The sequence below is a fragment of the Clarias gariepinus genome, chromosome 3, assembly GCF_024256425.1.
Source record: "Clarias gariepinus isolate MV-2021 ecotype Netherlands chromosome 3, CGAR_prim_01v2, whole genome shotgun sequence".
NCBI classification, from domain to species: Eukaryota; Metazoa; Chordata; class Actinopteri; order Siluriformes; family Clariidae; genus Clarias; species Clarias gariepinus.
The window spans coordinates 10,497,917-10,524,978 of NC_071102.1; the positions used below are offsets into that span (position 1 = coordinate 10,497,917).

General features: G+C 39.0%; 1 protein-coding gene across 1 annotated transcript; it reads right to left on the reverse strand.

Moving 5' to 3' along the window:
• Positions 1 to 487: 487 nt before the first annotated feature.
• On the reverse strand, positions 488 to 24,965 carry sin3ab (SIN3 transcription regulator family member Ab). The gene is made up of 21 exons (XM_053492114.1): positions 24,779 to 24,965; positions 19,579 to 19,789; positions 19,309 to 19,488; positions 19,104 to 19,210; positions 17,763 to 18,048; positions 17,293 to 17,544; positions 15,328 to 15,480; positions 15,085 to 15,243; positions 14,825 to 14,911; positions 13,848 to 13,966; positions 11,752 to 11,962; positions 11,437 to 11,553; positions 11,092 to 11,330; positions 10,667 to 10,850; positions 8,054 to 8,621; positions 7,558 to 7,727; positions 6,598 to 6,771; positions 5,643 to 5,735; positions 5,457 to 5,551; positions 3,052 to 3,256; positions 488 to 937 (listed from the first exon to the last, which is right to left on the reverse strand). The coding sequence occupies exons 2-21, from the start codon at positions 19,756 to 19,758 to the stop codon at positions 716 to 718; spliced, it is 3,801 nt and encodes a 1,266-aa protein (XP_053348089.1). The 5' UTR covers positions 19,759 to 19,789; positions 24,779 to 24,965; the 3' UTR covers positions 488 to 715.
• Between the last annotated feature and the right edge of the window lie 2,097 nt (positions 24,966 to 27,062).

The window sequence follows — 27,062 nt, forward strand, 5'->3', positions numbered from 1 at the left end:
TAATAAAGTCTAAAAGGTGAACTACATTATAATGTTCATTTGAATATAAACAGTCTGGAGTATATACAAGTTATTTACAATATCAGAGATTCTGTGGTTGCAGTTATATTATGAAGCTGGTATCTTAGACATCTGGTAATGCATGATTATCTTCAGGGGCGTATAAATATTTAGGAACACAGATCTGTTAACATGTACAAATTCCCAACCTCAGTTTAAACCTCACTGCATCATCACTGTGCATTTCGTCTCCTATTTATTTCACAGATCGAGTCTGGCTGCAATGCACAATAGTGTTTGTGAGGACATGATTTACACTGAACCATGGGGGGGCAAAAGTGGGCATATTGCTAAACATTTACAACTTGAATTTTCAGGACAATATTAGGAATATAAAAATGGATCACACTGACCTGTGACATTTTTGGTACATCCTAATGTGTAGCTTCAGACTTTGATTACCGCCTGGAATTATTTATATATAAAAAAAATAAATTAAAAAAAAAAGGTTTTCTCCACGGTGATTGAAAGGTCATAAAGATGTGCCGAGACGTTCCTATCTAAAAGTTTAAAACAAGATTAAAATGGACAAGATTCAGGAGTCTGAAATGAGCTCCATCATGGCAACCAGCATTAAATCTCAGTGCTGCCCCAGACATCATCTTTTTAAAATGAAGAGCACCAGCTCTCTAAAATAACACATGGACAGAGTGTGTTATGGAGTGCTGCTGTAGGTGACCCGGTATCTGTTGATGTTCTGGAAGTGAAGGATGCAAGGGTCGCATCTCGTTTTACACGCCCGCAACCCGTCCTGGCCTTCTCCCATCAGCCATCGTTGATGCTCTCCGGCCAGATCATTGCTCACGTGATTTTTCTTCCATGCGTCTAGCCAGGTTTGGAAACGTTGGTGCAGCCGTGTGCTGACTTGCTGGTGAATCTGAACACAGGAGTAAAAATTTATTGATTACCCCACCCTCTCTGATACGAGTGTCCATAAAACACCATTACTGCTCCTGTTCTTAATAGGTGCACACACTGAGAAGACATAACATTAAATAACACTGATATACTCTCCGCGCGCAAAAAAAAAAAAAAGTTGGATAATTACTGCAGTGATTAATATGGTTCAGCCTGCAGCAAGTTATTTAACCCTAACTGATGCAGTAAAACGCTTCTTATGTCTTACACAACCATGTCAAATGACATATTCTGTAGTCGTGGCAGGAAGATGATTCTCTGTTTTGGCAAGAGTCAAATTATTGTCCTGCATTAAACAAAGAAAACAACTAAAATGCCTGCTAAAACTATTAACATTGGATTAAGAACTGAGTAATGCATTAGTAAAACCTGGGAGGATAGTGGTGAACCATCATGGTCAAAGAAAAAATCTGAGATCACTTGAACGTTCGATGAAATGAAACCGTTAAAAAACAAACAAACAGAAAAAAGATGTTTTATAGGAAAAGGAAGAGCATTTCATGTTTGTGAAAGCGACAGTTAAACTGTAGACACCGGCACCTCTGTCTAAGCATAATTTAGATGATAACACTGATGTAAAGGCAATTCCTCACTCAGGGGATTTAGATAGTGGAAATTAATGTGTCTGGGAACAATAGAAACGTTCATCCTATTGCTCGGAAACTGCGAGTTTAAATCCAGACAATGCCACAGCCATCAAATTTGGCCATGTTCTCTCTCTCTCTCCCCTATCAATCACAGTGATACTAGCCACGACTGAAAGATGAGCTCATGCATGCGGAATGAGCTTCACATGTCTCAAAGGAAACCTCCCTAGTTGGTAGCTGTCATAGGATAGCGCAGAGCTGGATGCTGGGCATCTGAAATCATTTAGATTAATGCTTAGACTTAATGCACCCAAGACCAAAACAGTATCTGAAGTTTTTTTTTTTTTTGGGTTAGAAGATACTGAAATTGTACATTTTGGAAATAAGCACACACTGCATACTGTTATTTAATTAATCCTGACAAATAAATAGCTTTTGCTACAATTAATTAACACCGAAGCCCTCGTTTCCAAATGGCCTGCATCAAAGAAAACAACTAAGGAGATTGCTGTATTTACTACAGTTGGCTTAAAAGCTGTGCAACCATAAGAACACAACTTGTCGGTGAGACTAATCAGAAGAAAAGAATGCTAGGTAGCATAAAGGTTGGATGGAAAAAGGGTCATGTGGTCTGATGAGTTCAGATTGAACCTATTCCAGAGTGATGGGTGCATCAGGGTAAGACGGGAAGTGCAGAAAGTGATGCACCCAGTTAAATTTAGGCATTTGGCAGACGCCATTATCCAGGGCGACTTTAAAATGAGACATTTTTATCTCATTATACATCTAAGCAGTTTTAGAGTTAAGGGCCTTGCTCAAGGGCCCAACAGGGACAACTTGGGGGTCGTGGGATTTGAACCTGGGATCTTCCAAACCATAGTTCTATGTCTTAACCACTGACCTCTATGCACCCATAATGCATAGTGTCTGTACAAGCCTCTGGAGGCAGGGGTAGGACCTGAGGTTGCTTCAGTTGCTCAAGTTTAAGCTCAGCAACTTTATATGGAGATAAAATTAAGACAGCTAACGTTGATTTTTTTTCCCTTCCCTGGCAGAGGCATATTCCAGGACTTAAATAGTAAAGTAATTAAAATTAAGGGGCGTTCAAATGAAATATCCGTCTGTGCAACCAGTTAAATCGGTTTATCCTAGATGATTCATTTTACATCTACAGTAATCCTTTTTCAATTAAGAAGCTCCTGAGCAGATGGTCAAAAAATATATGAGTGATATCATCTTCCTCTCTCATCTTGATAATTAACCTGCCAGGAAATGCAGAAATTACGCTGCGGGTCAATGTGTAATAGTCGTTAAACATTTAGCTGAAAGAAAGGGTGGAGAGAAACACACAGTGCCTAAAGATACTAGTATTGCATACACTGCACAAGTCTGGGTTTAAACTCCCTTTATTAAAACGAGATTCATACTCCAAATCTCCGAATAAAACTTGGCATCTGGAGATTAAAAGTCGCAGTCATGCGCATACCTGATGAGCTCTCGAGAGCGCCGTGCGTCTGTACATATAATCCTCCGACTTAATAACGTACACCATCTTGTAGGAGTTGAGCTTAAACATGCATTCCATTTTCGGGTCGTCCGCGCCATCCGGGGTTTTCTTAGCTGCCTCGCTCGCCGCCTCCCTCATCTGTATGTGCAGGCCTCTCTGGCACTTCCTGATCCGTCTAAGGTTCCTGACAAACAGGAAAGGAAACATTGCGTTAAGGTGTAACGTTACCCGCAAAGCCGTCTTGTCACAGCACGTATTGCAGAACACATCACGCAACCCACGCACCAAGGCTCAGCCTCTCAGTGTGATGAGAAAGAAACACCCAATCATAAATCATAAACGAGATTATGTACAAAGTCTACAGTGCACCTCCGTTTGAGTCAGATATTCCCTTAACAGGCACATATCCGTGGCAAGGCGTAGTTTGATCAAATAGGAATTCAGATTATGGAAAAAAAAAGAGAAAATAAATAGAAACACATATAGAAATAATCATAATAATAATGAATAAAATCCCCGCTTCAATAAATACTAAAATTAGAAATGTACTTACCACACGGGTTACAGGTGAGAGCGGGGACTGAAACCATGAATATTTTGTATTCAGGACTCCACTTTACAGAAATTGAGATGCACTAGCCAATTCTCAATAAAAATAAGAAATGACAGTTAAAAAGCCACGATAGGAGTTACTTGAATGTAATTATCAGCAGTTCAAACTTGATTATGACCATGCATAAAGACCTGCTTGCCCTTTTTTTTTCTGGAGTTGGTGTTGCATTATTTTATCCAGGGCAAACTGTGAAGCAACATAAATGTGAAATGTGGGTTAAACACAGCCTAAACTGCCCAGTCACACACCCATAAGAAGATGCACAAAACAGAACAAAACCCAAAAAAATTATAATAAAATAAAATAAATAAAAAGTATCACCACATCAAAAAAAAAAAAAAAGACAAAAAAAAAAACTTGGCGAAAACAAGTTGTCAGTATGGATGATTAAATATACATATGAAAAAAAAATCTTGAATAAAATCTTTGGCATTACACATACTGAGACATGCAAAGCCAAACCACAACAATAACGGATGAATACACAATCCATGAAAACATCCTCCCATGCAAGTGCTTAAACTTTAGAAAAGAAATACACGCACATTTGAGGATACAATTCAGACCAGCATTTTATTGACAAGCTCCCCCATCTGAAATACAGCTGTATGGGAGTCACACACCATGGCAAGTTAGACTTCTATCCACAGCAGCGCTCTGTAAATGCACAACCCCAACCAAAAGCACACACTTCAACGGGAGCGCACTGCATCTCTGAAACATGTAACACAGGGGGTTTTTGTTTGTCGTTTTTTTTTTTTTTTTTTTTTTTGCTGAGAAAAGACTGAAATCATAGAGACCTTAAAACCACAGGAACACATAAAGCAAACACATTGAGTATTTATACTCATATCATTTCTGAGAAAATCATTACATAAACATAAAGCATAGATTTGTCATTCGTCATATATTAGATTTTTAATAATGTGTCTCATATCTGTATGCCCATTGCCACTTTATAAGGTTATGCAAAATCGAATGAAACTGCTTAAGGCTGAGCCCGTTTTTTGTAATTTTACTAACATCATTTTTTTTTTATTTGCTAATGAATGAAAGAAACAGGACTGTTTACAAGTCTATTAAGAATCGTGGTATAAAAATAGTTCTCCATACTTACATTGAAAATACAAAGATTAAAATTATATGCACTTCTCCAGTTACTTCCAGCATTACAGTTGTAACAAAGGCAGTCAGCACTGAATAATTAAATGCAGCATATTTTGCATTAAAAAAAAGAAAGAAAGAAAAAATTTCATGTTGAGCAAAATGTCTGAAATAAATAGCAATGCTCTAAAGACAACATTTCAAACTTACAATATGATTCATAAATAAACTATATACTAGTTTTTTTTAAGCTCCAAGTCCAAGGACAGTTTGATGATTTCCCTGCTTACATAATTATAATAATAATAAAAAAAAAAATCACTGAAGGAAACTCACAGAAATCACCAAACTGTGCTGAACTGCAGCAGAAATGAGCATCCTAACACCTCCGGATTAAATATGCAGAATAGAAAAGCAACTATACACCCACTGAACATTTCTGCATTGCGCTCGAGTTATAATGCCATCGGAACACGCTAACATGAGTGGCGTGGTGCTCACACGTCGGGGAAGATGATTCGCTTGATGCTCTGCAGGACCAGAACCTCTGGGCTGTAAATGACCACTGATGACATTAAATCACCTATATATGAGGTTGAGTGGACCTTTAGGAAACGAGCCATTGTTAGGCTCACGGCTCAGGAGATGGAGCAGGGCTGAGCCTCACCTGGGCAGAAACACAGGCTTCTGGGAGAGCTGCTCCCTCAGTTCCGGCGACATCGAGTCCGTGTTCAGGTAGCGGTCGACGTAATCCGGCCAACGCTACAAGACATCAGGAAAAAATTTTAATAAAAATTACTAAATAATAATTACTAAAATCAGAGCGTTGCGAAGGTGCGGCAGCGGTAGGTACCTCAAACTCCATAGGTTCATCAGAGTTCTCCTCATCGGTGTCGAGCAGCTCCACAGCCAGCTGTATGCTCCCCTTGTTCTTCTGGAACAGTAGCTGTTGGGACCACACAAGTGCCATAAAATGAAACATGGGTGGCCAGAAAGTATCGGGTTCAAGCTAGCACCCCATGGTGGACTTTACTCGGGTTAAAGGAGCGGTGTGTAATTTCTAAAATTCTCACAGCAAGCTGACTAAGGGAAGCTAAGGTAGATATGAGCTAAGGGAAATGAATACACAGAACAAAAACTTAACAAGCCACTAGTCAGCATTTTGGCTAAACAATAAAGTTGGACACAATGCATGGACAAGATTTCATTCGAATATGGCTATATTCTCTTTTTTTTTTATTCTCTCTGTTTTTAGTTGTGAGGTCATAATGCTGTGCTGGCAAAAACGTTATAAGACCACTTTAGTTTGTAACTTGGATTTTATTTGGGTTTTGTCAGTGTTTACACAGAACTGCTTGTTCTTTAATCTAAAAAAAAAAAAAAAAAAAAAGTAATCAGTGCTCTGTAAACTACGGTGCAATTACAAAACGAAAGTGTTTGTTTAGCAAAAGTCAATAAGGATAAGGGAATTTTATTTCCTCTGGTTATTGAAACTGTCTGCCGAGCAAATATGAATAAATAAATAAAAAAATCCCTACCTGGTCACAATTTTTTTTTGTCTGGAGGGCTTTAACTAACGATGACAAAAATCTCCTAACAAGGTTAAACGAATTTCCTTTTACAGGTTCCACATAAAAAAAAACTATAATAATAATCCTCTACATTCACCTTTGTGCAAATCCTCATTAAATCCAAGGTCTCCCTCCCTTCAAAATTAACAACAGTGTTTTTGACGGTCGAGTGGAATGAGCTGTCTGTTTTCTTGAGCGAGGCAGTGACAAAATGTCATCGCTTTCAAGCGAGCATACCTTAAAGCAATTCTCTTCTGCCATTAGCTGTTCGGCTTTGCGCTGGTAGCTCGCCTCCGAGCTGGACCTGGATGACTGAGTGGACGTGGTTCCACCTGTTGCTTTATTGGAACATTCGCTGAGGTACAGATCTGTCACCTGAACACAGATCTCATCACTCACTATGTGCTGCAGCTGAAAAAGGAGAGACAGATAGAACAAAAATTACAGACATTTCGAAGATCTAATTATAGCTTATCAGCAAATATTACTTTTTTTGGGGGCTGACTGACATAAATTAGGTACACTCAGATATGGGGTGTACTGGCTGGCAATATGGCACAAGAAAAAACCCTACTGTGATCAATAAGAGCCTGATAAAGTAGAAAAAAAAAACAGGAATGCCATGTACCTTTTACGCAAAATAATCTGTCTTAAATAAAAGAAAATCAACTGCTGAAATTTAAGCAGCATTATTGAATTAACCCATGCCTGCTTCTCGTCTGAAACCCTGGCCTCCCGAGAACTCCTTTAATGACCCAAACATGTGGGACATGGCACATGAGTTCCTGTAGCGTGCATATGGTGCGGTGGGTAGTACGAGCTTGTGAGTTGTCCTGCAAAAATTCAGCGCCTTTGGTGATCAAATCAGGGTGTTCGTTTTTCATTAAAGTATAGGGCAATTAAAGGAGTTCCTAGGAGGCCAGTGTATTTTAGACATGAAGCAGGCAGGTAGATCCAATTTGCTCCGGTTTACTGGAAAAAAAATTCTACCTAGATGGTATTCAAGCACTAGCAAAATGCTGAGATAAGTGCAATAGAAAAAGCAGGGAATTATAAACAGAAATCTTCAGAGAAATGTTATTCAAAAGTCCAAGTTTTACCCAACACCCTTCGCAGTTATTTAACAAATATTCATCTAACACACAATTTGCACCAATCACAAAAAAAATAAGAGAATAAATCTATTCTGTCCCCTACCTGCCTGACGATGCTCTGAATTAGCTTGTCCATGGTGAAGGCGATGTAGGCGTGGATGGTGAACATCTCCCTCAGCTGGTCCTCATACTGAGAAGTCTCCATATTCCCATCAAGAAGGTTGCGCACCATCTCCAGAAAGGCGGAGTAATAATCCTCAACGTCAATATCCACTACAACAGACCGAATATAAACATGAACACCTATTTACCTCACAAACAAATCAATCAGCTTTCATTTAAGGCTTCTGGCTTTTTGTATTTCTACAGAAAAGTCTAATTAGGTATGTACAGTACATTTAAACATGATGTGCTTCACACTTGGTGTAGTGCACCATTGCTTTTTTGGAGCTTGTAAACATGATGTGCTACATTAACCAAAGCAAAGCCTGGACAGCAGGACTTTCTCACATTCCCAATGGACTAGCTAATAAATTTATGATCTGTCCTTCCATGCTCGAGGCCACATGTTACAATAGTTCTAATGAGGCTGGACTTACAAGGCTCCCTCAGGCGCAGCTGGACAGCTGGACTGTCATTCTTCTCCCTCTTAAGCCCTAGCACATTGCGCTCCCATTCCCTCTCTCTGGTCTCCTCCTCGATCTGTTTCTCAGCTTGGTTGTAGATGCGCAGCAGCCTGGAGCACAGCATGTGGTGCAGCCGCAGAAAGACATACCAGTTGTTGTTGACATAGAAGAGGTTGTAGGCCTCGTCGCAGTTGCTCAGCTTCTGCTGTGCTGGCGCCGTGTGGCTGAACAGCAGCTTGGATTTGGGCTGAGATGTACCGTTAGGCTTCTTTGTCCCATCTTCATCAGGATCTGGCTCTTCCTCTTCTTCCTCCTCCTCCACATCAGACAGCTCGCCACGCCGAGCAAACAGCATGTCGGGGATGAAGTGGTAGATGACCTGCTTGATCTTATACTTGTCGTCCTTATGGATGCTGGACTGCCTCTTGACGTGGTGGATGATGAGGGCGGCTGCGTCCTCCAGGATCTGGCTGTCTTCATACGGCAGGGTCATGTGAGGGCCTGACGCAGAGGAACCATTGTCTTCCGATGCCTCCTGACGCTGCACAGTGCGGTGTGTAAAAACAGCAAACATATGAGAGAATCAATTATTGCAAATAACAAGGATCATACACTTTTTCCATCAACAAAATTTCAAAGACTTTTTCATGACTTTTTAAATAAAAAGTTTCTGTTCCACCCATTCAGGAAAAATTAACTGCGGTGTTATGTGATCATCACTGAAAAAAATCATTACAAGGGTTTACCTTGTGTAGAGGAACCAGCTCCTATGATCTTGCAGTCACCCTTTTGATATTGATGTGCCATTCACTGTGCATCATTTTATAGACATTTATGTTCATTATTTTTTCTCTTGCTCAGACACTAATCGCTTATAAAAGTTGCATGGATTTCTTTTCATCCGATCTAATAATGGAGAGCTGGACATCCTATTAACCAGACTAGATTATCTGCTCTAGCAAGAACCAGATAGTTACTCGTTAATTCATTCCTAAGTGCTTTAAAAATCTGAAGATAATTGATCTTCATTGTGAACACAGAATCGGTCACCGTGAACTGACATATCTGCCTCTGACTGTCTACCCATTTGCAATGTCCTTTTTAAAATATCCTTTTTGGTTCAATTACATTGACAGATTCAGCGAATCTGAACATCTATTGATTTAACATTATATTGTAAAATTATTCCATCTTTATTGTGAGGTTACTGAACTAATAAATGTGTGTTTGAGATTTGAAATGTTTTCTTTTTAATAAATCAAAATATTAACAGAGACCTCCTCTACGAAATGAACCATCTATACTTGTTTAAAAGGTTTTTTTTTAATGTCTTTTTAATGTTCTACGTATCGATTTCACCAATTGAAGGTAAATAATTATAAAACCTTTTTTTGTGTTATAGACACTGAATTGTTGTGTGTTAATTATTTATTAAAGGTAATATTTGCACTGGAGATCGAGGACACTTGTTTTCCGCTGTCGGTGTCAGTACTGTTACCAGCAAGTGTGTAAACGCTGTGCGGCTAAAACCACTGTGTGGATCTCGATTTTTTTTTTCCTTTTAGCATTCAAGCTAATGTTTATACATATCCGCCATATCCAGAACTCTAACTCAAGAGGCTACACCGAACCAATCAGTTTAAGAGTCTGTTAGTTATTGAATTTAATGAATTTGGATGGAGATGCATCACCAACCCACATTTACACACAAACACTAAAGCGGTCGTCATTAGTAAAACCCAAATGTTGATTAAAACACTCATCCATTTAAAAAAAATCCTATAAGTTTAAAAACTCAAAATCAAAACTTTGATCTTTTTTCCATGGTTTTCGTCTGGAAAGCGAGAGTTTTAAATTCCAGGATTTTCATGGCTGTACAAACCCTGTATAACTAAATGACAAAGAAAAAAAAAAAAAAAACAATGCTAATAGGTTTTTCAGCTTTTCTAGAGCTTAAAAAAAAACAACGGGGATATTTAGAGCTATACTACTACTACTTTTTTAGGGGAAAAAATCGATTAAGTTATGTATCGTGATTGTTTTGTGTGGCAATTCATGTATCACTATATCGACTCATAAACTGAATTGTTTAAATTAATTTTTAATTACAACTTTTGCATTTGTGGTGCTGAAACATTGCTATTCCTCTATAATCCTACAGGTGGTGCTCTAAACTATTTACAGATTGGCAGGCAGCACAGCATCCTGTGTAGTAAAAGTAAATATATATATCAACACTGGATCGAGATATTTATAAAATTGCGATACTTATAAAAACGCAATACAAATCAAATCAGCACTTGGGTATCAGGGTAAGATAGTATCGTCTGGCTGCTAGAGAACCTCATCTCTCCAACCTCTTGCACATACATACATGAGCTTAGAAATAGAAAGAGCAATGCTGCACAGCCTAAACTGCACTAAGAAAAAGCCAGTTTGCTCACTTAGACTCTCGGACACACACGGCTGCAGCATCGTATACAAAAACGCGCTATACAAAATGTTTTAATTGAAGTCACTATATACACTATTAAAAAAAAAAAAGAAAAGGAAGAAAGTTATAAAAGGTAACAGGATTTGCCTTACCTCATCATACTGAGTCTCGATCTCGTTGAGCAATGTCTTGGAGCGGAACACTTTCGTGTCATTCTGTTTGAAGTTAATACCCTGGTGGTCTAATGACTTGAGGTAATACTTTTCATTCTGCTCCCTCCAGATCTTGTTAAAACCTCTTTGAGCTTCGCGCCACTCTTCGTCTTTCATTTTCAGTCTAGAAACAGAGGTAGCACCAGTGAACATGACTCCAAAAAACCAAAAAAACAACAACAAACGAACGGAAAAAAAATGCATCTACTTGAAACAGTTGCACCCGTCAAAATATTCCTATAAAACATCTGGGATTTTTGAAGGTCAGATTAAAACAGCATATATTAGACACTTTCTTCTTTACTTCAGCTTTTTTTTTTTGCGAACTCTCGCTTATATCTGACTGGTTATTTTTAGCCGCATACCTTTTTAGAACAATGGGTACAGAGACAGCGGGGTTTCTCTTGAGACCGTCAATGATGTCTGCAGCTTTGTCCCCGTATATCCTCTGAATGGCTTTGCGGTGTATGACCTCAGAAGAGCCTCCCAAGGTGTTGTCCAACCTGAATTTGGCCTGTTCTTCTGCTGACATTCGTGAAAGTTTCTTCTGAACGGTCTCCAAGACGCGGATAGTAGCCAGGTTTGTCTCCAACACCACATCCAGCTGACATAAACGCATCGTAAATAGGGTTTATTCGTATTTAATCACAAACAAATAAAACAGAATGGAAAAAAACCAAACACACATTTTTGAGTGTTCTCTCTCTTACCTCAAAGCGCTCGTCCTCACATCTGTATGTGTGCTCCTCGTATTGAGTCTTTTTGGAGCTAACAAAAGTGGAGTCTTCAGACCAAGATGGGAAAGACACCCACGTGTCATTCAGAACCTGAACACATTCCAGCGTTAAGAACGAACTTGATTAAAACTAAATTTCGTCATTAGTCTTATAGATTTACTAACCGCGTTGCTAAAATCAATCTAAATGTCACTACTTGTTTATGCAAATTCCCCACAACAAGCCAACATGACTAATGCAGAACGCATGCCACTACAGTGGAACAACCCATAAATCACGCTCACTTACCTCCTTACAGAGTGGAGTTCTCCCTGTGCACTTAGGCTGCTGGAAGCTCTTAGGCAGAGCTCTGTAACTGAAACCCAGTCTCTTGCAGGATGAATAATCAATCTCCATAGCAATGCCCTCTGTGGCACGCTCTTTGGGAAAGCTCTCTATTTGGGCACACTCTTTATAGCCCAGGAAGTTCTTGAACCAAGTAAACAGCTCTGGGAATTTTCTGGGGAGGAATAATTCGTAAATTCAAAAATCTGATCAAATTATTATTAAATAATTTGAAACAAATTTAAAATGATTAAAAGGGATATTAGAAGATCTCCAAACAATCAACCTTACTGCTCATTAAAAATTATATATTATAGGTCATTTTATTTATAGGCACCTTTCCAGCCCCTTAATGTCCCTGCACAAAAAAGGAACCAAACAATAGACTAAAACAACAGGAAATGAACAGTAAATAAATAAAAAACAAGGTAGATAATTCATAGGAAGTGTTTTCAGTGTTGCTAGGGATGTTTTCTGGGGAAGAATTTCAGTGCTGGGAGCAATGCAAATAAAGGCCCATTGGTGGTCAAATGGAAAAGGGGTGTAAAGATGAAGAACAGCAAAGAGTATGAGAAAAGGGGTAAAACTGTATGAGCCATGAGATGCAAGAAGGAGCAAGATTATGGAGGGCTTTAAAAAAGAAGATGAGAATTTTAAAATCTATGAAATATTTGATAGGCAGCCAGTGAAGTTGATGAAGGTGTGTGTGTGTGTGTGTGTGTGTGTGTGTGTGTGTGTGTGTGTGTGTACATTAGGCTTGCAGGAAATCCTGGCTATGATTTGGGCAGGCAGAATTTTGAATAAATTTAAGATTATGGAGGAATTTATGTGGTAGGTCAGGATCAAAGTAAATTACAATAATCAATGCTGGATGTGACTGATGCAGGGATGGAGAATAGCATTGGTTTTCAGAGGTAAGGGACGGGCAGAGATGAGCAATCCACCAAAAATGGAGGAAATGACCTGGAGACACTGTTAATATGGGATTCGAAATGTGTTGTCAAAAAAAAATATCTGGGGAAATTGAGAAACTCTCGAATCATCGATTAAAAGTGAGAAAATATTGGACTTGGAAAAAATATTTAAGCTATAAGGAAAACCTCTGTCTTATTGCTATTTAGTTTGAAAAAGAACAAGTTTTTATCTTGCGTAGTGAGGTGGAGGTGTGGAATGACGAAGTCAGGCTTTGTGGCCAGAGAAAGCTGTGCATCATAAAATGCATACGTAACTTCCCACAAATGTGAAAGGGGGAGTAGATAGAAACTGAAGTGGGCCCATGACAGAGCAATGGGGAATACCATAAATTTTTTTTCTTGTTGTACAAATATTGTCAGAATGCATTAGAAATGTGTGATTAGTACTGAGCTTGAGTAGTTGTCATATACCGTGTCTTATATTTGTAATTAAATATATATTAAAAAAAATATATATATATATATATTTTTTTTTTTTTTTAATTTATTTTTTTTTTTTATTATTATTTTTTTTTAAACACACCACTGATACCAAAAACACTCAACATCATTTGATATGACAAACTTAACTTTTAATCAGATGACACCAACGACAGCAATCTGGGCGTATTTCACAACTAATTACAAAAGCAGACTGCAAACTCTAATGACTCTACAAATCCACTTTACTTTTAGCAAACATGAGAGGAAACATGAGTGTGCACAGCATTATCAACGAGTTCTGGAGTCCAAGATGTTGAGAATTACAAACACCAAGGTATTCCCCAGCAGGCAGCAGTGAAGTACAGAGAAACTGTTATGCCTGAGAGTACTTCAGTTGTGTAAGCACCATGACATGCATGCTTTCTTTGACCAGGGTCGACATCTTAAGTGCAAAATCCATATGTGACTAATACTAAGTAGGATAAATATTGCAAAAAAATATGCACTTGGAGTGAATGACTCATTGAGAAAAAAATTACCATCTGCTTTAACAACAGTATATAAAATAATTTATATGCAAATTCCCATCCAGAAAAACCTCAACACGCAGCAGACATCTTGCCAATTGTCAGTTTTTCACTGGTGCGTTATCATAAGACTTACCCTAAGAAAGGTAGCACCAGCTGCACTAGTTCTGCTCGTGAGATCACCTCTTGATTGAAGATCACTAAACAGCGCAGGAAGTTGTCATAGGCCTCTGCGCTTCTTAGAGCTTTTCTTACCTGAGGTGAACAAGCATGGTAAAAAAGCCATCATTTTATATATTTGTGTATTGTGTTGTCTGTGTTCAAATCACACATTACAGACAGCAGTAGAAAACAATGACAAAATAGAAGCCCGGGATAAACCGCCTGTAGCACTACACACATCGGTCCAGATGCATTTGTAGTACTGCTCAAAAAAAGGCTTCAGCCACCCCTTTTTCCTTTTATAATAAATTAAATAATGTAGATTAAAGTGCTTAACGATAAAATTTAACAAATTGGTTGTTTACGTAACTACTTCAGCAGCAACCTCATTTCCCCTCTTGTCTGTTTGGATCACTCAGCAATGAGTATTACCAGTGTATACCAATAACCCGGCCTGATCATCTGTCCTCATCTGCAACTGTTTCTCACTGGTTCAACCCTGAAGTTAAAGGGTTTTTTTATGCTTGAAACAAAACATTTCTTTGCAACTGGTCAAGTACAGGAACTGGACTGAAAATAAGATCCAAAAAAATCCTTCCGGAAGATTAAAAAATGCAAGGAAGCTGTTTGCAAGGGAGCAAAATATGAAGGAATGGGAGGTGGCTCGAGGCTTTTGTACAATACTGTCCGGTGAGGATAAAATGATATTTGCTTTAAAGATTACTTAGTATACAAAGACATTAAGAAACTACATTAAAAGGACAATGGTCATATACTGATTTGTTTCTTTTAGTCTGTATTAAAGCACTTAACTTAGCACATTTTTAGCTTAGTTAGGTTTCTGGTTTACCTAAGCATGAGAGAGAACGCTCTCCGGAATTTACACTCTTCTTGTGGGTTAGATCAAGATTTGTCCACCCCTGAAAAAACAGCAATGATGCACAGACTTACCTTTTCAAAAAACAAAGATTCAGTACCAATTCCAAATTTACTGCCTTCAGCCACTGGGTGTTCCTTCCCAAAAATCTTTGACTTCTTCTATTGAAAACAAAAATTAGGCACATTTTAATTTAATAGCAATATTAATAAGAATAAGAAGTTGGCTAGGGGAAAGTACCATTAACTGCAAATATGACTGACACCTCCATAAAAAAAAAAACTGTAATAACATTACATGATAAATATGAACAGCACCAAAGAAGAAAGTCCACCTTTAAGGGAGGAGTAGCACCAGGCCCAGAGTGTCTACGAATCTGGCAGCCATTCTGGTTAAATCTCTGCTTGTTGTTGTTGAGCTGAGGCCTCTTCAGCACACCACTGGCATCCATGCGCACAGATTCTGGCTTATCTGTGCTCGTTTTGCCCAATAACTATCCAGAAAAGATCACTTTTAATTACGAACCACACTCATACATTCATTAATGGACAAAGTTACTATTGGGTAAAATCCTTACCACAGAACTGTTGGCATCTGGCAGGAACTGACCGAACTCGGACAGCAGGTCCTCCTGGTTCTTGAAAAGCCTGGCTACTTGAGCGTACACTTCCTGTTCAGTGAGAGCCGGCGTGTAGTTCCCAGCTGCTTCCTTTGCGTTCCGCTGCTCTTTCTGTTCAAATATTGTTTCTCTAAATTAGACTATATTGTACGTTTAATGTAGTAAAATAGCTGCTTTGTTACAGTGGGTGGAAAGTAACAATATTAAATAATTGCACATTAAATCAGGTATTAAGTCACATTGTGTTGTGCATATTTTCAGATTCCTAGTTCAATAAGTTCCACTTTGGTACCAAGTTTATTGCTGTTCCATGTTCACTATTTGCTGAGAGAAGGCCAGAGCGAGTTTCTTTATAAGGATGGCCTCAGGGAAAAAAAGAAGCATCTTATTTTTAGAATATATAAGTGAAGACATAGTAAGAAAGAGGGAACGCTCGGGCTCATTTTGACACATGGATGTTACTGTTACTCATGAAAATTACTTTGGCAGCAACATTGTTTTATAGCAACAAATGCATGCTTTTCTATCAAAAACTGGAGTAAAGAGAATTGGATAGATTCGAGCAGATAAAAAAAACAACAACAACAACAACAACTGCTTATATGGAAGTCCTGCTAGTGTGTCGATAGGGGTAAATTCAGATATCAAACTGCATGCTTGGCTGTTTAAATACATCATGCAGATCCAAAGTTATCATTACTTTTCTAACATATAAATTTAACCGCTAGGAGAACATGGGAATGATGTTGCAAAGTATAGCAATTCCATAAGTATCATGAGTATGATTTAATAAATATCCTAATTTTCTTTTTTTTTTTTCAGATTTCATCATCCTTCCAACCACACATGATGCTGTAATGCCTACTAATGTGTGAACAGTATAGAGTGCACCATCTGTAGGATTATACTCAAGTGCAAGCCTATACAAATAAAACAAGTAATAAAAAATAATAAATTGGAATCAACGTGGCTATAAAATACAATAAAATATGTATATATAAATTTTTTTGTTTGTTATAAACAAACTATGCAAAAACTTATCCCATGCTACCACACAGGATGCCTTACTGCCTGCCAATGCGTTAATGGTTTAGAGTGCACCACCTGTATGATTGTAGAGGACTTGCAATGTTTCACCATCTCAAATAAAGCACATAAATTAAACAAAAAAATCAATTTTGGAGTGGGTGTGGAAAAACAAATTGCTAAGCAAAATAATTGAAACTAAATCGATTTCTTCCCCCCATCTCTCTACACTTTTTTAAAGTCTTTATGGACAAAAAAAGAAGAATAAAACCACAAAGTTTATTGCTGCTACTGAGAAACCACATATGGCATTCTCTTGCGATAATGCATCTCTAGTTAATCATTGTTATACTCGACTGGCAGTTAGGGTCGCATTGTTAATAACTAGTTCCCCCCAGATGTGCAGTAGTAATGCTATTAGCTATGAACTAGCCAGATAGTTTACATAAGCAGGTGCACATTCCACTTTTAAAAACAAAATACCTCTCACAATACTTTGCAAGTTAATTGTCTAGCCTAGAAAAAAAAAAAGCAATCGACTTAAGTAGCCTGCCCACAAATTTGATGGGTGACTGATGGATGAATTAATTACTGTATTTCAGACCAGCAGCAAATAAACATATAAATCATTAAATGAACTGATAAATTACTTATAAACATTTTATAGAAATGAATTAAACTACAAGCAAATATTTAAGATCATTCGAAATTTGATCCATATATTTAAACATTTTATTTATTTAATATTGTCGCTTTCCACCTACCCTTACTTTGCAGATTTCAGCTAAATCATCTTTCAACTACAATATGTGTGATATTATTTTCGGTCATCACTTCGTGTTCCCTTCTATGGCGCACTGCAAAGCTGCACCTTATCTGCTCCATCTATTTTCTCACCTGGTATGTGTGCAGAATCTCCAGAAAGGCTTTGTAGATATCTGGCTGGCCCTGAAAGCGGTTTTTGATCTTGTTGACATAGTTGATGGCGTGGTTGAACTCCACAGGCTGGTTGTTCTGCAGCGGAGGAGCACTGGCAGGTGTGCTGCTCACTGGCGTGTGAGACTGGACCGAGGGGGAGCGGGGCGAGGCGTAGGACGGGATGGACGGATTGTGCTGGCTGGTTGGGGTCAGAGCGGGAGACTGCATCGGCTGAACGGAGCAACAAGAGTGTATTTCAGGTTGATGTTTTGCAATATCAGAATGGCTGTCATTCATTTATATACGTTTCACACTATAGAGAACAAAAAACCTTCAGCTTAAAGCTCAATTTTAAATTCGATGTAAAAAGAAATGACTCGTGATGCCTCCCAAATAAACACAAAAATTCACATAACGATCCACTATTTTTTCAACACTCGTCATGGTACCTTGCTGATCTTGGCAGGTGTGGGCTGGCTGGGCATGGGGAGAGCAGCGGTGCTAGCGGGGGCCGAGGTCTGGCTCTGGTGCTGAGTCTGCGGCGTAATGTTCTGCACGGAAATGCCATGTGGGGTGATGTGATGGATCTGGCCCGGGGTTGTTACGTTTACCAAGTCATTAGTCTGCACTTCTATCTTGTAGCCGGGGGGCAGGAAGGTATTAAAGCCCATGATGAGGTCTGGATGGCCCTTAAATAGCTGCGACACTCTGTTAATCACGCCTGGTGTATCGATGCTGGAAACACACACACAGAGACAATTGATGAACGTCAATACACCAGTAAGTGCTTTGGCATGTAATTGGACAGTAATTGCTTAATGAATGCTTGCTGTAAACGCATGGAACAAACACATTAGTAATAATAAATGTTTCAATTATTAATAAATGTACACAAACGTATTTTCTGATTTCTCTTTTTAGGTCAGATAAAACTTATCGCAAGGTTGTATATTTTTTTCATACTGGATAATATACTATTTTTTCCATATAATATTATTATTTTTATGATCTAATATACAATATCTGATACTTGATAATTAATGATTTTCACCCATGTTAAATGATTTATACTACTGCACGTCCTCAATGGTAAATAACCATCAATAAATAAATAAAAATTATAACAAAGCCTAAAACCGAGATCAAAATGCCCACAAATGCACCAGAAAACTCAATCTTTGACTATGTAAATGTGAAATGGCATGCTCTGCTGCGGCATGCCATGTAAGGACTAATAAAACACACCACCATGTGCAGTTACAAGAAAGCAATCAATGACTGGGCAGTGTAATGCAATTTCCTGTGAAGATACAGCTTATGTTACCATTGCATGTGAAGTTGAATATTTTCCATGACCTAGATTGTGTTTATCATTTTATACCACAGCAACCTCACCAAAACTAACAAGAGAGCAAGAGTATTTGCTATAAACATAACGAATGGAAAAAAAATTGACTTCATGAATGTTGGAAAAGTCACTGCTAGACCTCTGACTACTAAGGTGTTCACATTGCAAGCCACGTTGCACAATACTGTACCATAAAAACTTTTTTGGTCAGATCAGATTTACACATCATGACAGTTCACATGCATAATTACAAGTCACTTTTATTTGACTCTAATTTGGACACGTCATGCATGCAAACAGATATGTCTTTGCTTTTGCAAACCGAGTCAAAACACATCATCGGTTGATTCGACTGCTAATTTTTAAACTTTTTCTATTCATACGCCATCCAATTCCTGGTGTAAGTGACTAACACAAAGCGACACAGTCAATTTATCCCAACCTTTGCGATTTGAATTCTTTCATGATATCCAGGAAGTCGTTGTACACTTGAGGCTGATTTCCAAATTGGAGCTTTACTTGATCAAGGTAGGAAAGAGCGTCTTCCACCTGCAGGTGTCCAAACACAACACAGCAATCATACTCAACTCTAAATCAGCGGTTAAGGTACACTCTCCAAAGTCCACAAATGTGCTCAAGTCAAGTACCTTGAGCCTCTGGAACTGCTGCTGGCCTGGGGTTGGAGCAGAAGGGGGCGGGGCATGGGAGTGACCCTGACCCACGGCGGCTCCTGTAGGCTGGACCAGGGGGCCGTGGTGATGTGTGCCAGTGTGCGCTGCAGGACTGTCACTGTGTCCATGTCCTCCAGAGCTTTGAGCCAAGGGCACCTGAAGGGTAAAGGAAAAAAAAAAGTGTAACAACCTGTTTCGTATAACTGAGTACACATTTAAATAAAGATTTTCAAATCCGTCACACACCTGAATGGTCTGAGAGACCTGAGAGTACTGCACACCAGCAGCAGGCTGCATGCTTTCTGATGCTGCCCCGTAAACGGAAGACGCAGCGGCAACAACACGGTGATGAAAGCTTTCCGCGCCTCCGGGGAGCCGCCGCTGAGACGCAAGCGCTGTTTCCTGATCGTCCGAGCGCCGCTTCATTGTGTACTCATGCTCCACAGCTCCGTGGGATCTAAAACAGGAAAAATGGATCGGAGTGGATGGATGAGAAGCAGAACAAAGAGTCGAGAGAGACTAGAGACTGGCGATGCGGCAAAAACATCACGATGCCTGATGTCTGGTACGTACAGCGATTTTGACATCACAGTTTGATCGAGTGAAAGATTTTTAATTATGAATGAAATTTGTAAAATTATAAACTCGTACAAACTTGTTAAAAGTGGAAAACTGGCCACAATTTTTACAAAAGTAAAAAGGGGGGGAAAAACACAACATATACATACACATATTGTATACACACACACACACACACACACACACACACACACACACACACAGAGTAAAGCCAAAAAAAAGTATACACACTACAGGAAAAGAAAAACTTTTAAACAAAATGTATTTCTTCACATTATATATTGACACATGACACATATTTTTACTACATACTAGCTTTCTTTTCCTGATGTGTATACATTTTTTCAACTGACTCTGTATCTGTAAACAGAAATTCTGTTGTGGCCAGTGTTTGGGGTCATCAAAAGTAACAGAGCCTTTTGTGTCATACTTTGAGGTAAAACAATATCTTCTGGACGTGAGGAGCGGCAGCGTGTTGACCACACACTCCACTTGCAGGTAACTGTACACGCGTATTGTCAGGAGTGTGAACATAGACGGAGCCATGTCCTCTAGTAAAAAAGAATTAAATCATACCCATGTCTAGGAATCTAGGTCCTAAGTTGTATAAGAATACATAAAATTAGTGCTGCACATTTCATCGTATGAAATTGAAAAGCGCATTATGGACCTGGGTAATTATTTAATCACAATTTATTACAACTAATATATGCATCATCTGGAATTCATGCAGAGTTTGATATTAATTTAAGCATTTCTTTAGTTTCTTTCCAAATATATTTAAGTTCTCATAATGAGATCATTGGTCCAATGTCCAGTGCTGTTCTGGTGTTTAATCATGCAGCCCTACATAACATATTTCCACGACAGTCAACACTAGGTAATATTCAAAGTCGGAAATTCTGGATTACAGTTTAAGATTGAATTTTATTAAAGAAAGAACAAATTTCATATTTAAAGTTCCCCAGTGTAATGGAATAGTCCTGTCTGTTATTCAATTAATAGAATCATTAAAGAAAATCCTGCAGCACTAGTTAAAAATGTATACTGTATTTACTCTGATCATAATGTTCATCAGACTTAAATGTCCTGTACTTCAACAGTATCAATTTAAATATGTGCACCTTTACACCCCAGCAGTGGCACACTAAAACTGAAACAAGGTGACAAAATCAGCTACTTGTTAGTTATAAAAGAACTTGGTTGGGACTCTGAAGTTACTCTGCACTGTTGGTTTTGACCAAAGTATGCAACTAATAATAATAATAATAATAATAATAATAATAATAATTACTGGATTTTTCAAATGATGTGCTTTAATTTGTTTTAAAATATTTAACACAAACACTGTTATTATCAGATTTGTCTTACATATCTAAAATCATTCACAGCAGAAATGTTAAAAATGGGAAATTTTTGCACTCTTCTGCATGAGAGACTTGAGTTGCTTTTGGTGTTTATCCCACTTCAATCGAAACCTGGTGTGTTGTTCTGATAAGTGTAATACTTTAACTAAGAATAAACCAAGAATGCACACAGGTGTGGATCAAAACTCAGTCCAGGATTGTGTGCATGAAGTCATTTCTGTCCAATTCTAGACAAACACTCTTTTGAAACTCTCTCCCTTCAGGGGCAAAGTGATTCGACCTGAGATGTCTTAATTGCAACAGGAACCAAACACACTGCTTATTCTGGGCTCTATGCAGCATTTTTCAATTTATATGAGCTGCTAAGCTGAGGCATGAGGCACAATCTGAGCAAAAGAAAAAGCAGAGCTGTAGTGCTGTGAACATAAAACATGTTCTGGATGTTTGGTGAGATGAACAAAAAGAGAATAAATACGACAGAGGTGAAACACAAATTGCCTCAACCTAGAAACACATACATAACATTAAAAGCACTGACAGGTGAAACGAATGGCAGTGATTATCTCCTTATACTGACACCTGTCAATGGGATGGACACACTGTCTAACACAATGGTTTTAAACTTCAAAGGTGAAGGCGTCCATCATATGGAATACGTTGAGATGTGTCTGCTACTCAAGATCTGTAAAGCTTTCATAACGGCTCTAATCTGAGGAGCTGGTTGTTAATTGGCGCTTTTTGAAGCTGGTAACTCTAAACGAACTTCTCCTCTGCAGCAGAGGTAAGCTTTGGTCTTGCGTTCCTGAGATGCTCTCATCATGGTGCTTGGTGGGTTTTGCAAATGCACTCTGCAATAATGTTCTTGCACAAACTATTCCAGAACAGCTGACCTTCATGTCTTAAAATAACAACTGACTGTGGTTGTTGTTACTTACTGTAAATACCAAATGCCATATGTTTTATTTCAGTTTTAAAATCACCAGGTGGTGTTCTACAATGTAGAAAAATAAATCAAAACTTTTGACTGTTACTGGGGAGCAAATGAACAGTCAGTTGTCAAAGTTACTGTGATAAAAGCATGAAAAATGGACCAGAATAAGGATCTGAGAGACTTTCACAAGAGTCACATGGAGATATCTAAAATGCCGATTTGGAGCATCTCCAAAATGCTGGCAGGTCCTCTGGGGTGTTTCTGGTATGCATTGGTCAGTACCCATCAAAAACAGTCCAAGCAAGGACAACCGGTAAACTGGTGACAGAGTCATGGGTGTCCAAGCCTCAATCTCATTAGTCCACGTGAGAAGCAAAGGCTATTCTGTTCAGGCCGATCCCACAGAAAAGCTATTGCAGCACAATTTGCTGAAAAAGCTATTCCTGGCTGTGACAGGAAAGTGTTAGTACCCACAGTGCATTGTGGCTTGCTGTGTATGGGGCCGCATAGCCACAGACTGGTCAGAGTGCCCATGCTGTCCCCCTGTCCGCTCCTGAAAGCTGCTACAATGGGCATGTGAATGTCAGAACTGGGCCATGAAAGTAGTTGGCCCGGTCTGATGGATCACATTCTCTTTGACGTTGTGTGAATGGCCAGGTGTGTATTGCCTGGGAAATAGATGGTTCCAGAATGCACTACAGATATTAGGCAAGGCGGCAAAAAGACAGTGTGATGCTCTGGACAATGTTCTGCTAAAAAAAACATTCGGTCCTTGCATTTACGTGGATGTTACTTTGACACGTGTCAGCTACCAAAACTTGTTGCAGACCAAGTATTCCCTGATAGCAGTGTTCAGGAAGAGTTTGAGGAAGATGACAAAAGTGTTCAAGGTGTTGACGTGGCATGCAAATTCCCTACTTTCAATCTGACTGAGGGCGTTTTCAAATTAGGGCTCCGGGATGGTTTCCGAGCACACTTGACCCCAAAGTATGGTTCATTTCGATCAGTGAGAAGACAATTAAACTTTAATACAAATCAATCGTGCCTAATGTGAATAGGCTCCGAGTGTCTGTCTGATTTGCTGGATCCATGAAAGTCTCACATTGCACCTTATATGACTGCTGCTAGGCGGCAAATACCACAACACACCTTCGGAGGTCTTGTGGAGTCCACAGCCTGATGGGTTCGCGTTTATACAAGAGGGACAGAACATACAAAAAGCAGTATAACAGAGGAAAGACAGCTGATCTTGACACAGGTGAGGGAGATTTCAGTGTCTGTGCCTAACGGTCTGCGGCTGCCATTAACACCCAGGCCAATGTCAACAAGCCGCACTGCACCTCTCCAGCTCTCTCTCTCACACACACACACACAAACACACAGCTCTGTGTCATGAAGAAACGTTTAAACAGAAGGAGTGCTCACTTTTTCTCAACTTTTCTTTAATAAGGAAACTAACCTCCGGATGTGAAGAGCGGCCAAAGTTTTAGAAAAAAGTTTGCATAGTTGTACACAGAGTTTGATTTCTTTTCCCTCCCCCTTCCTGTGTGTATGTGTGTGTGTGTGTGTGTGTGTGTTACGGGCCTGTCTGTGACTGAGACAGCTGGCACCCGTAACACAGCACACGGCTAACCCCAAAGTTTTTATATCATAATATGTAATAGCAAAAGGTACAGAATTCAAACAAACCCGGCGCGTACGAAAATATAAATGAGTATTTTGACCTTCCTGTGAATTTAGCCTTGTGTTACAATCCGTTGTCGTTAGCATGCTATGCTAGTGCAACTCAAAAATCGCTAACAAATTTACAAATAAACAAAACGATCCCTTACGAATCTAAATTTAATTCCTTATCTCTGTGGTCAAATTACTGACATGGATGGATTATAGATCACAGGATTAAACATAAAATCCGGGTAACTAGCCATGCAGGCATGGCATGCTAATCCCACATAGCAAGTGTTTGTTAGCTAGCAAGCTTGTGAACGTGAATAGCTCACTGTACAGCATTACAGCGACAGTGTACACTACCCTGCTCAATATCAACATTATTACGTCCACTTAAACTATAATGAACCAAGAGCAGTGAATTACATGAATTAATTCCTATCAGTTTGTTTCTTCTCTTAGCTCATGCTTAGGTCGCTAGCTATAAATATCAGGAAGTCCTATCAATGACTTCTAGCTGCTCCAACAATAAGCAAACTATGCTAACTATCAAATCGCACTACTGCGACGTCAACAAAACGGTTAATAACATGATCATAACAGGCAGATCGTTGTTATTCTGTGAAAACGATCAGGATCACCATGGTAATAAACGCGTTAGCTGACTAGCATGCTAATCTCGCTAACTAGCCGGACATGCACCAGATTAGCCAGCTCTCCTAATCAAAACTCACGAAAAGTGCACTTCCTTTTAGCTTCCAAGCAAAACCAGGATTTAATTTTAGACTATAAATGTCGGATGTTAAACAAGCCCGAGATTTACGTAGCCAGACGCTAATGTGGCTACTCTTATGCTTTGGGTTGTTAGCAAGCTAGTTAGTAAATACATCAGAAAACTAACCTCGACCGCAGACAACAAAGTCTCCTCGTTAAGTTCGGATGCAATCACTCCAGGTTTATTTTGGGAGGAACAAGATTAAAGCTTCGATACTGTAAAAATCAAACACACGCGTTAATGAAATAAAATAATATAATAAGCCTCCAGAGCTCCAGAAACATGCTAGCGTGCTAATTGGCTCAAATCGGGGAAAAACAACCTCAGGACGATTTTTCAACACAAGGGCGTGGTCTCGAACACGATAACGCCCCCCATGGAATATAATTGGTCTAAACACTGACGCTTCCCGCCTTATCTTTTGAATACACGCCCACTGGGTAATGTGATTGGTTCAGCGACAGGCACTGTGTTATTGGTCTTATCAAAATTGCAATGTTTCTTTGCTTGAGGAAATAAACACAGCTGCAGCTGCTCGAAACATACTGTACTACAAAAAATTAGTGTCCTCTTCATCATTAAACTGATTCTAATAAGCATAGAACAAATATAAGTACTTGTTGATGGTTCCAATTATTGGTTGTGGAATATCATTAAAAACAAACACACAGATGTTCATTCATTTAAATTTTTTATACTACTTTATACTGTGAATCGGGTCACTGAGGGCCTGGAGCCTTTCCCAGAAGATTTAGGGGATGATGCAGGGTATGCAGAGCACACAGACCATAAGCAATTTGGGAACACTAATTATTAACCTGATCTGCACTGATCTTCAGACTGTAGGAGGAAACCCACCAAGCACAGTGAGAACATTCATAAGCACAAACCCAAGGTGGGAATCAAAACCTCAACCGTGCAGGTGCAAGACCCACATGCTAACCACTACGCCACCATACTCACCACACACAGAGATGTTATTTCCTTTTATTAAGTCTGAATTAAGCGGTTGTGAATACAATCACATTCAGGGACAAGGCTTTAATTTTAAGACATTGTGTGTGAGCTGTGACCTAACACCAAAATGAGAAAAAAAAAAAAAAAGTTTTCAGAAAATTGCCAACAATTGTTGCATTCCTAGTATCAAGCTACTCCTGAACCAGAGATAATGTCAAAAGCACATCACCCAAGTAAGACGAAACAGAAATGGACAGTTGCTCTGTGGTCCAAAGTTGTCTTTTCAGATGAAAAAAAAAAATCATGTTCACAGAGCCTGAAGGAAGAATGGAGAGGCACAAAATCCAAGTTGCTTGAAGTCTAGTTTGAAGTTTTCATGGTTGGTGATGATTTGGGACCCCACATCATCTGCTGGTGTTGGTCCACTGTGTAATGGTTTGAAGCTACAAATGCTGCTCCGTAGCTCCCAGTGATCCAGACTCCCTCTACCCTCTGCACCTGTCTAAATTATCCTGGTGGCATCCTCGTCCCGAACTGGACTCCATGTTAACTTAGGCACTTTCTGTTATATTGAACTTCCAGCTGCCTAACACACAGTATGGCTGCAAAGCAATTCCTGCTATCTGATATCACCCCGATGAGGAGGGGTTCCCTGTTAAGTCTGGTTTCTTCCTCTTGCCATTTCAGGGAGTTTTTCCTTGCCACCATCGCTGTCACCCTCGGCTTGTCCATCAGGGGCAATCTGAGCATTATGATTTATACACATTTTCTTACTGTACACATTTCCAGATTTTTTATTTATATTTTGTGAAGCTGCTTTGAGACAGTGACCATTGTTAAAAGCAGTATATAAATAAAATTGCATTGACTTGAATAAGACTTTATCAAGAGAGCTTCATGGAAATGAAGATTTCCCTTCCAGGAGTTGCACCTGCCTCATGGGTGTTGCATAAAAAGCACAATGTGTTGTTTATTAATAAATAAAAGAATTGGAATAATCGGCAATTAGCTGATGGATAAAAAGAAGATTATGTTAAGAAGTATGAACACACAGGGCCACAGCAAAACCCTCAGAAACCTCAGGTCATCATTTATTTATTCATTCACCTTTGTTAAGTGCTTTATACTGGTCAGAGTTGTGGTGGATCTGGGCTCTATCACGGAATCACTGGCGTGAGGCAGGAATACGGCCTGGATAGAAAGCAAGTCCATCGAAAGGCCATATACTGTATGTAACACATTTACACATTCATTTATATCTAGGGGCAATTTACAGTCACCAAATCACCACCTGCATATTTTTTTTTATTTGGAAAGTTGAAGAAAATCTTCCAAAGAAATGGCTGAGGGTATTACTGACGATCAAGCACTCAGGAAGAGATGAGACTTTAATCTTTTCTTGAAGGTCATAAAAGAATCTGTAAAGCAAACAAGACTTAGCAAGTTATTTCAC

Excerpts from the sequence above, each read along its gene's own strand:
- sin3ab (XM_053492114.1), bottom strand. The coding sequence starts at position 19,758 with ATGAAGCGGCGCTCGGACGATCAGGAAACAGCGCTTGCGTCTCAGCGG. Across the intron at positions 15,481-17,292 it reads AGATTCTGCACACATACCAG|AAAGAGCAGCGGAACGCAAA; the intron begins GTGAGAAAATAG and ends ATATTTGAACAG. Across the intron at positions 3,257-5,456 it reads AAGCCTGTGTTTCTGCCCAG|GAACCTTAGACGGATCAGGA; the intron begins GTGAGGCTCAGC and ends CCTGTTTGTCAG.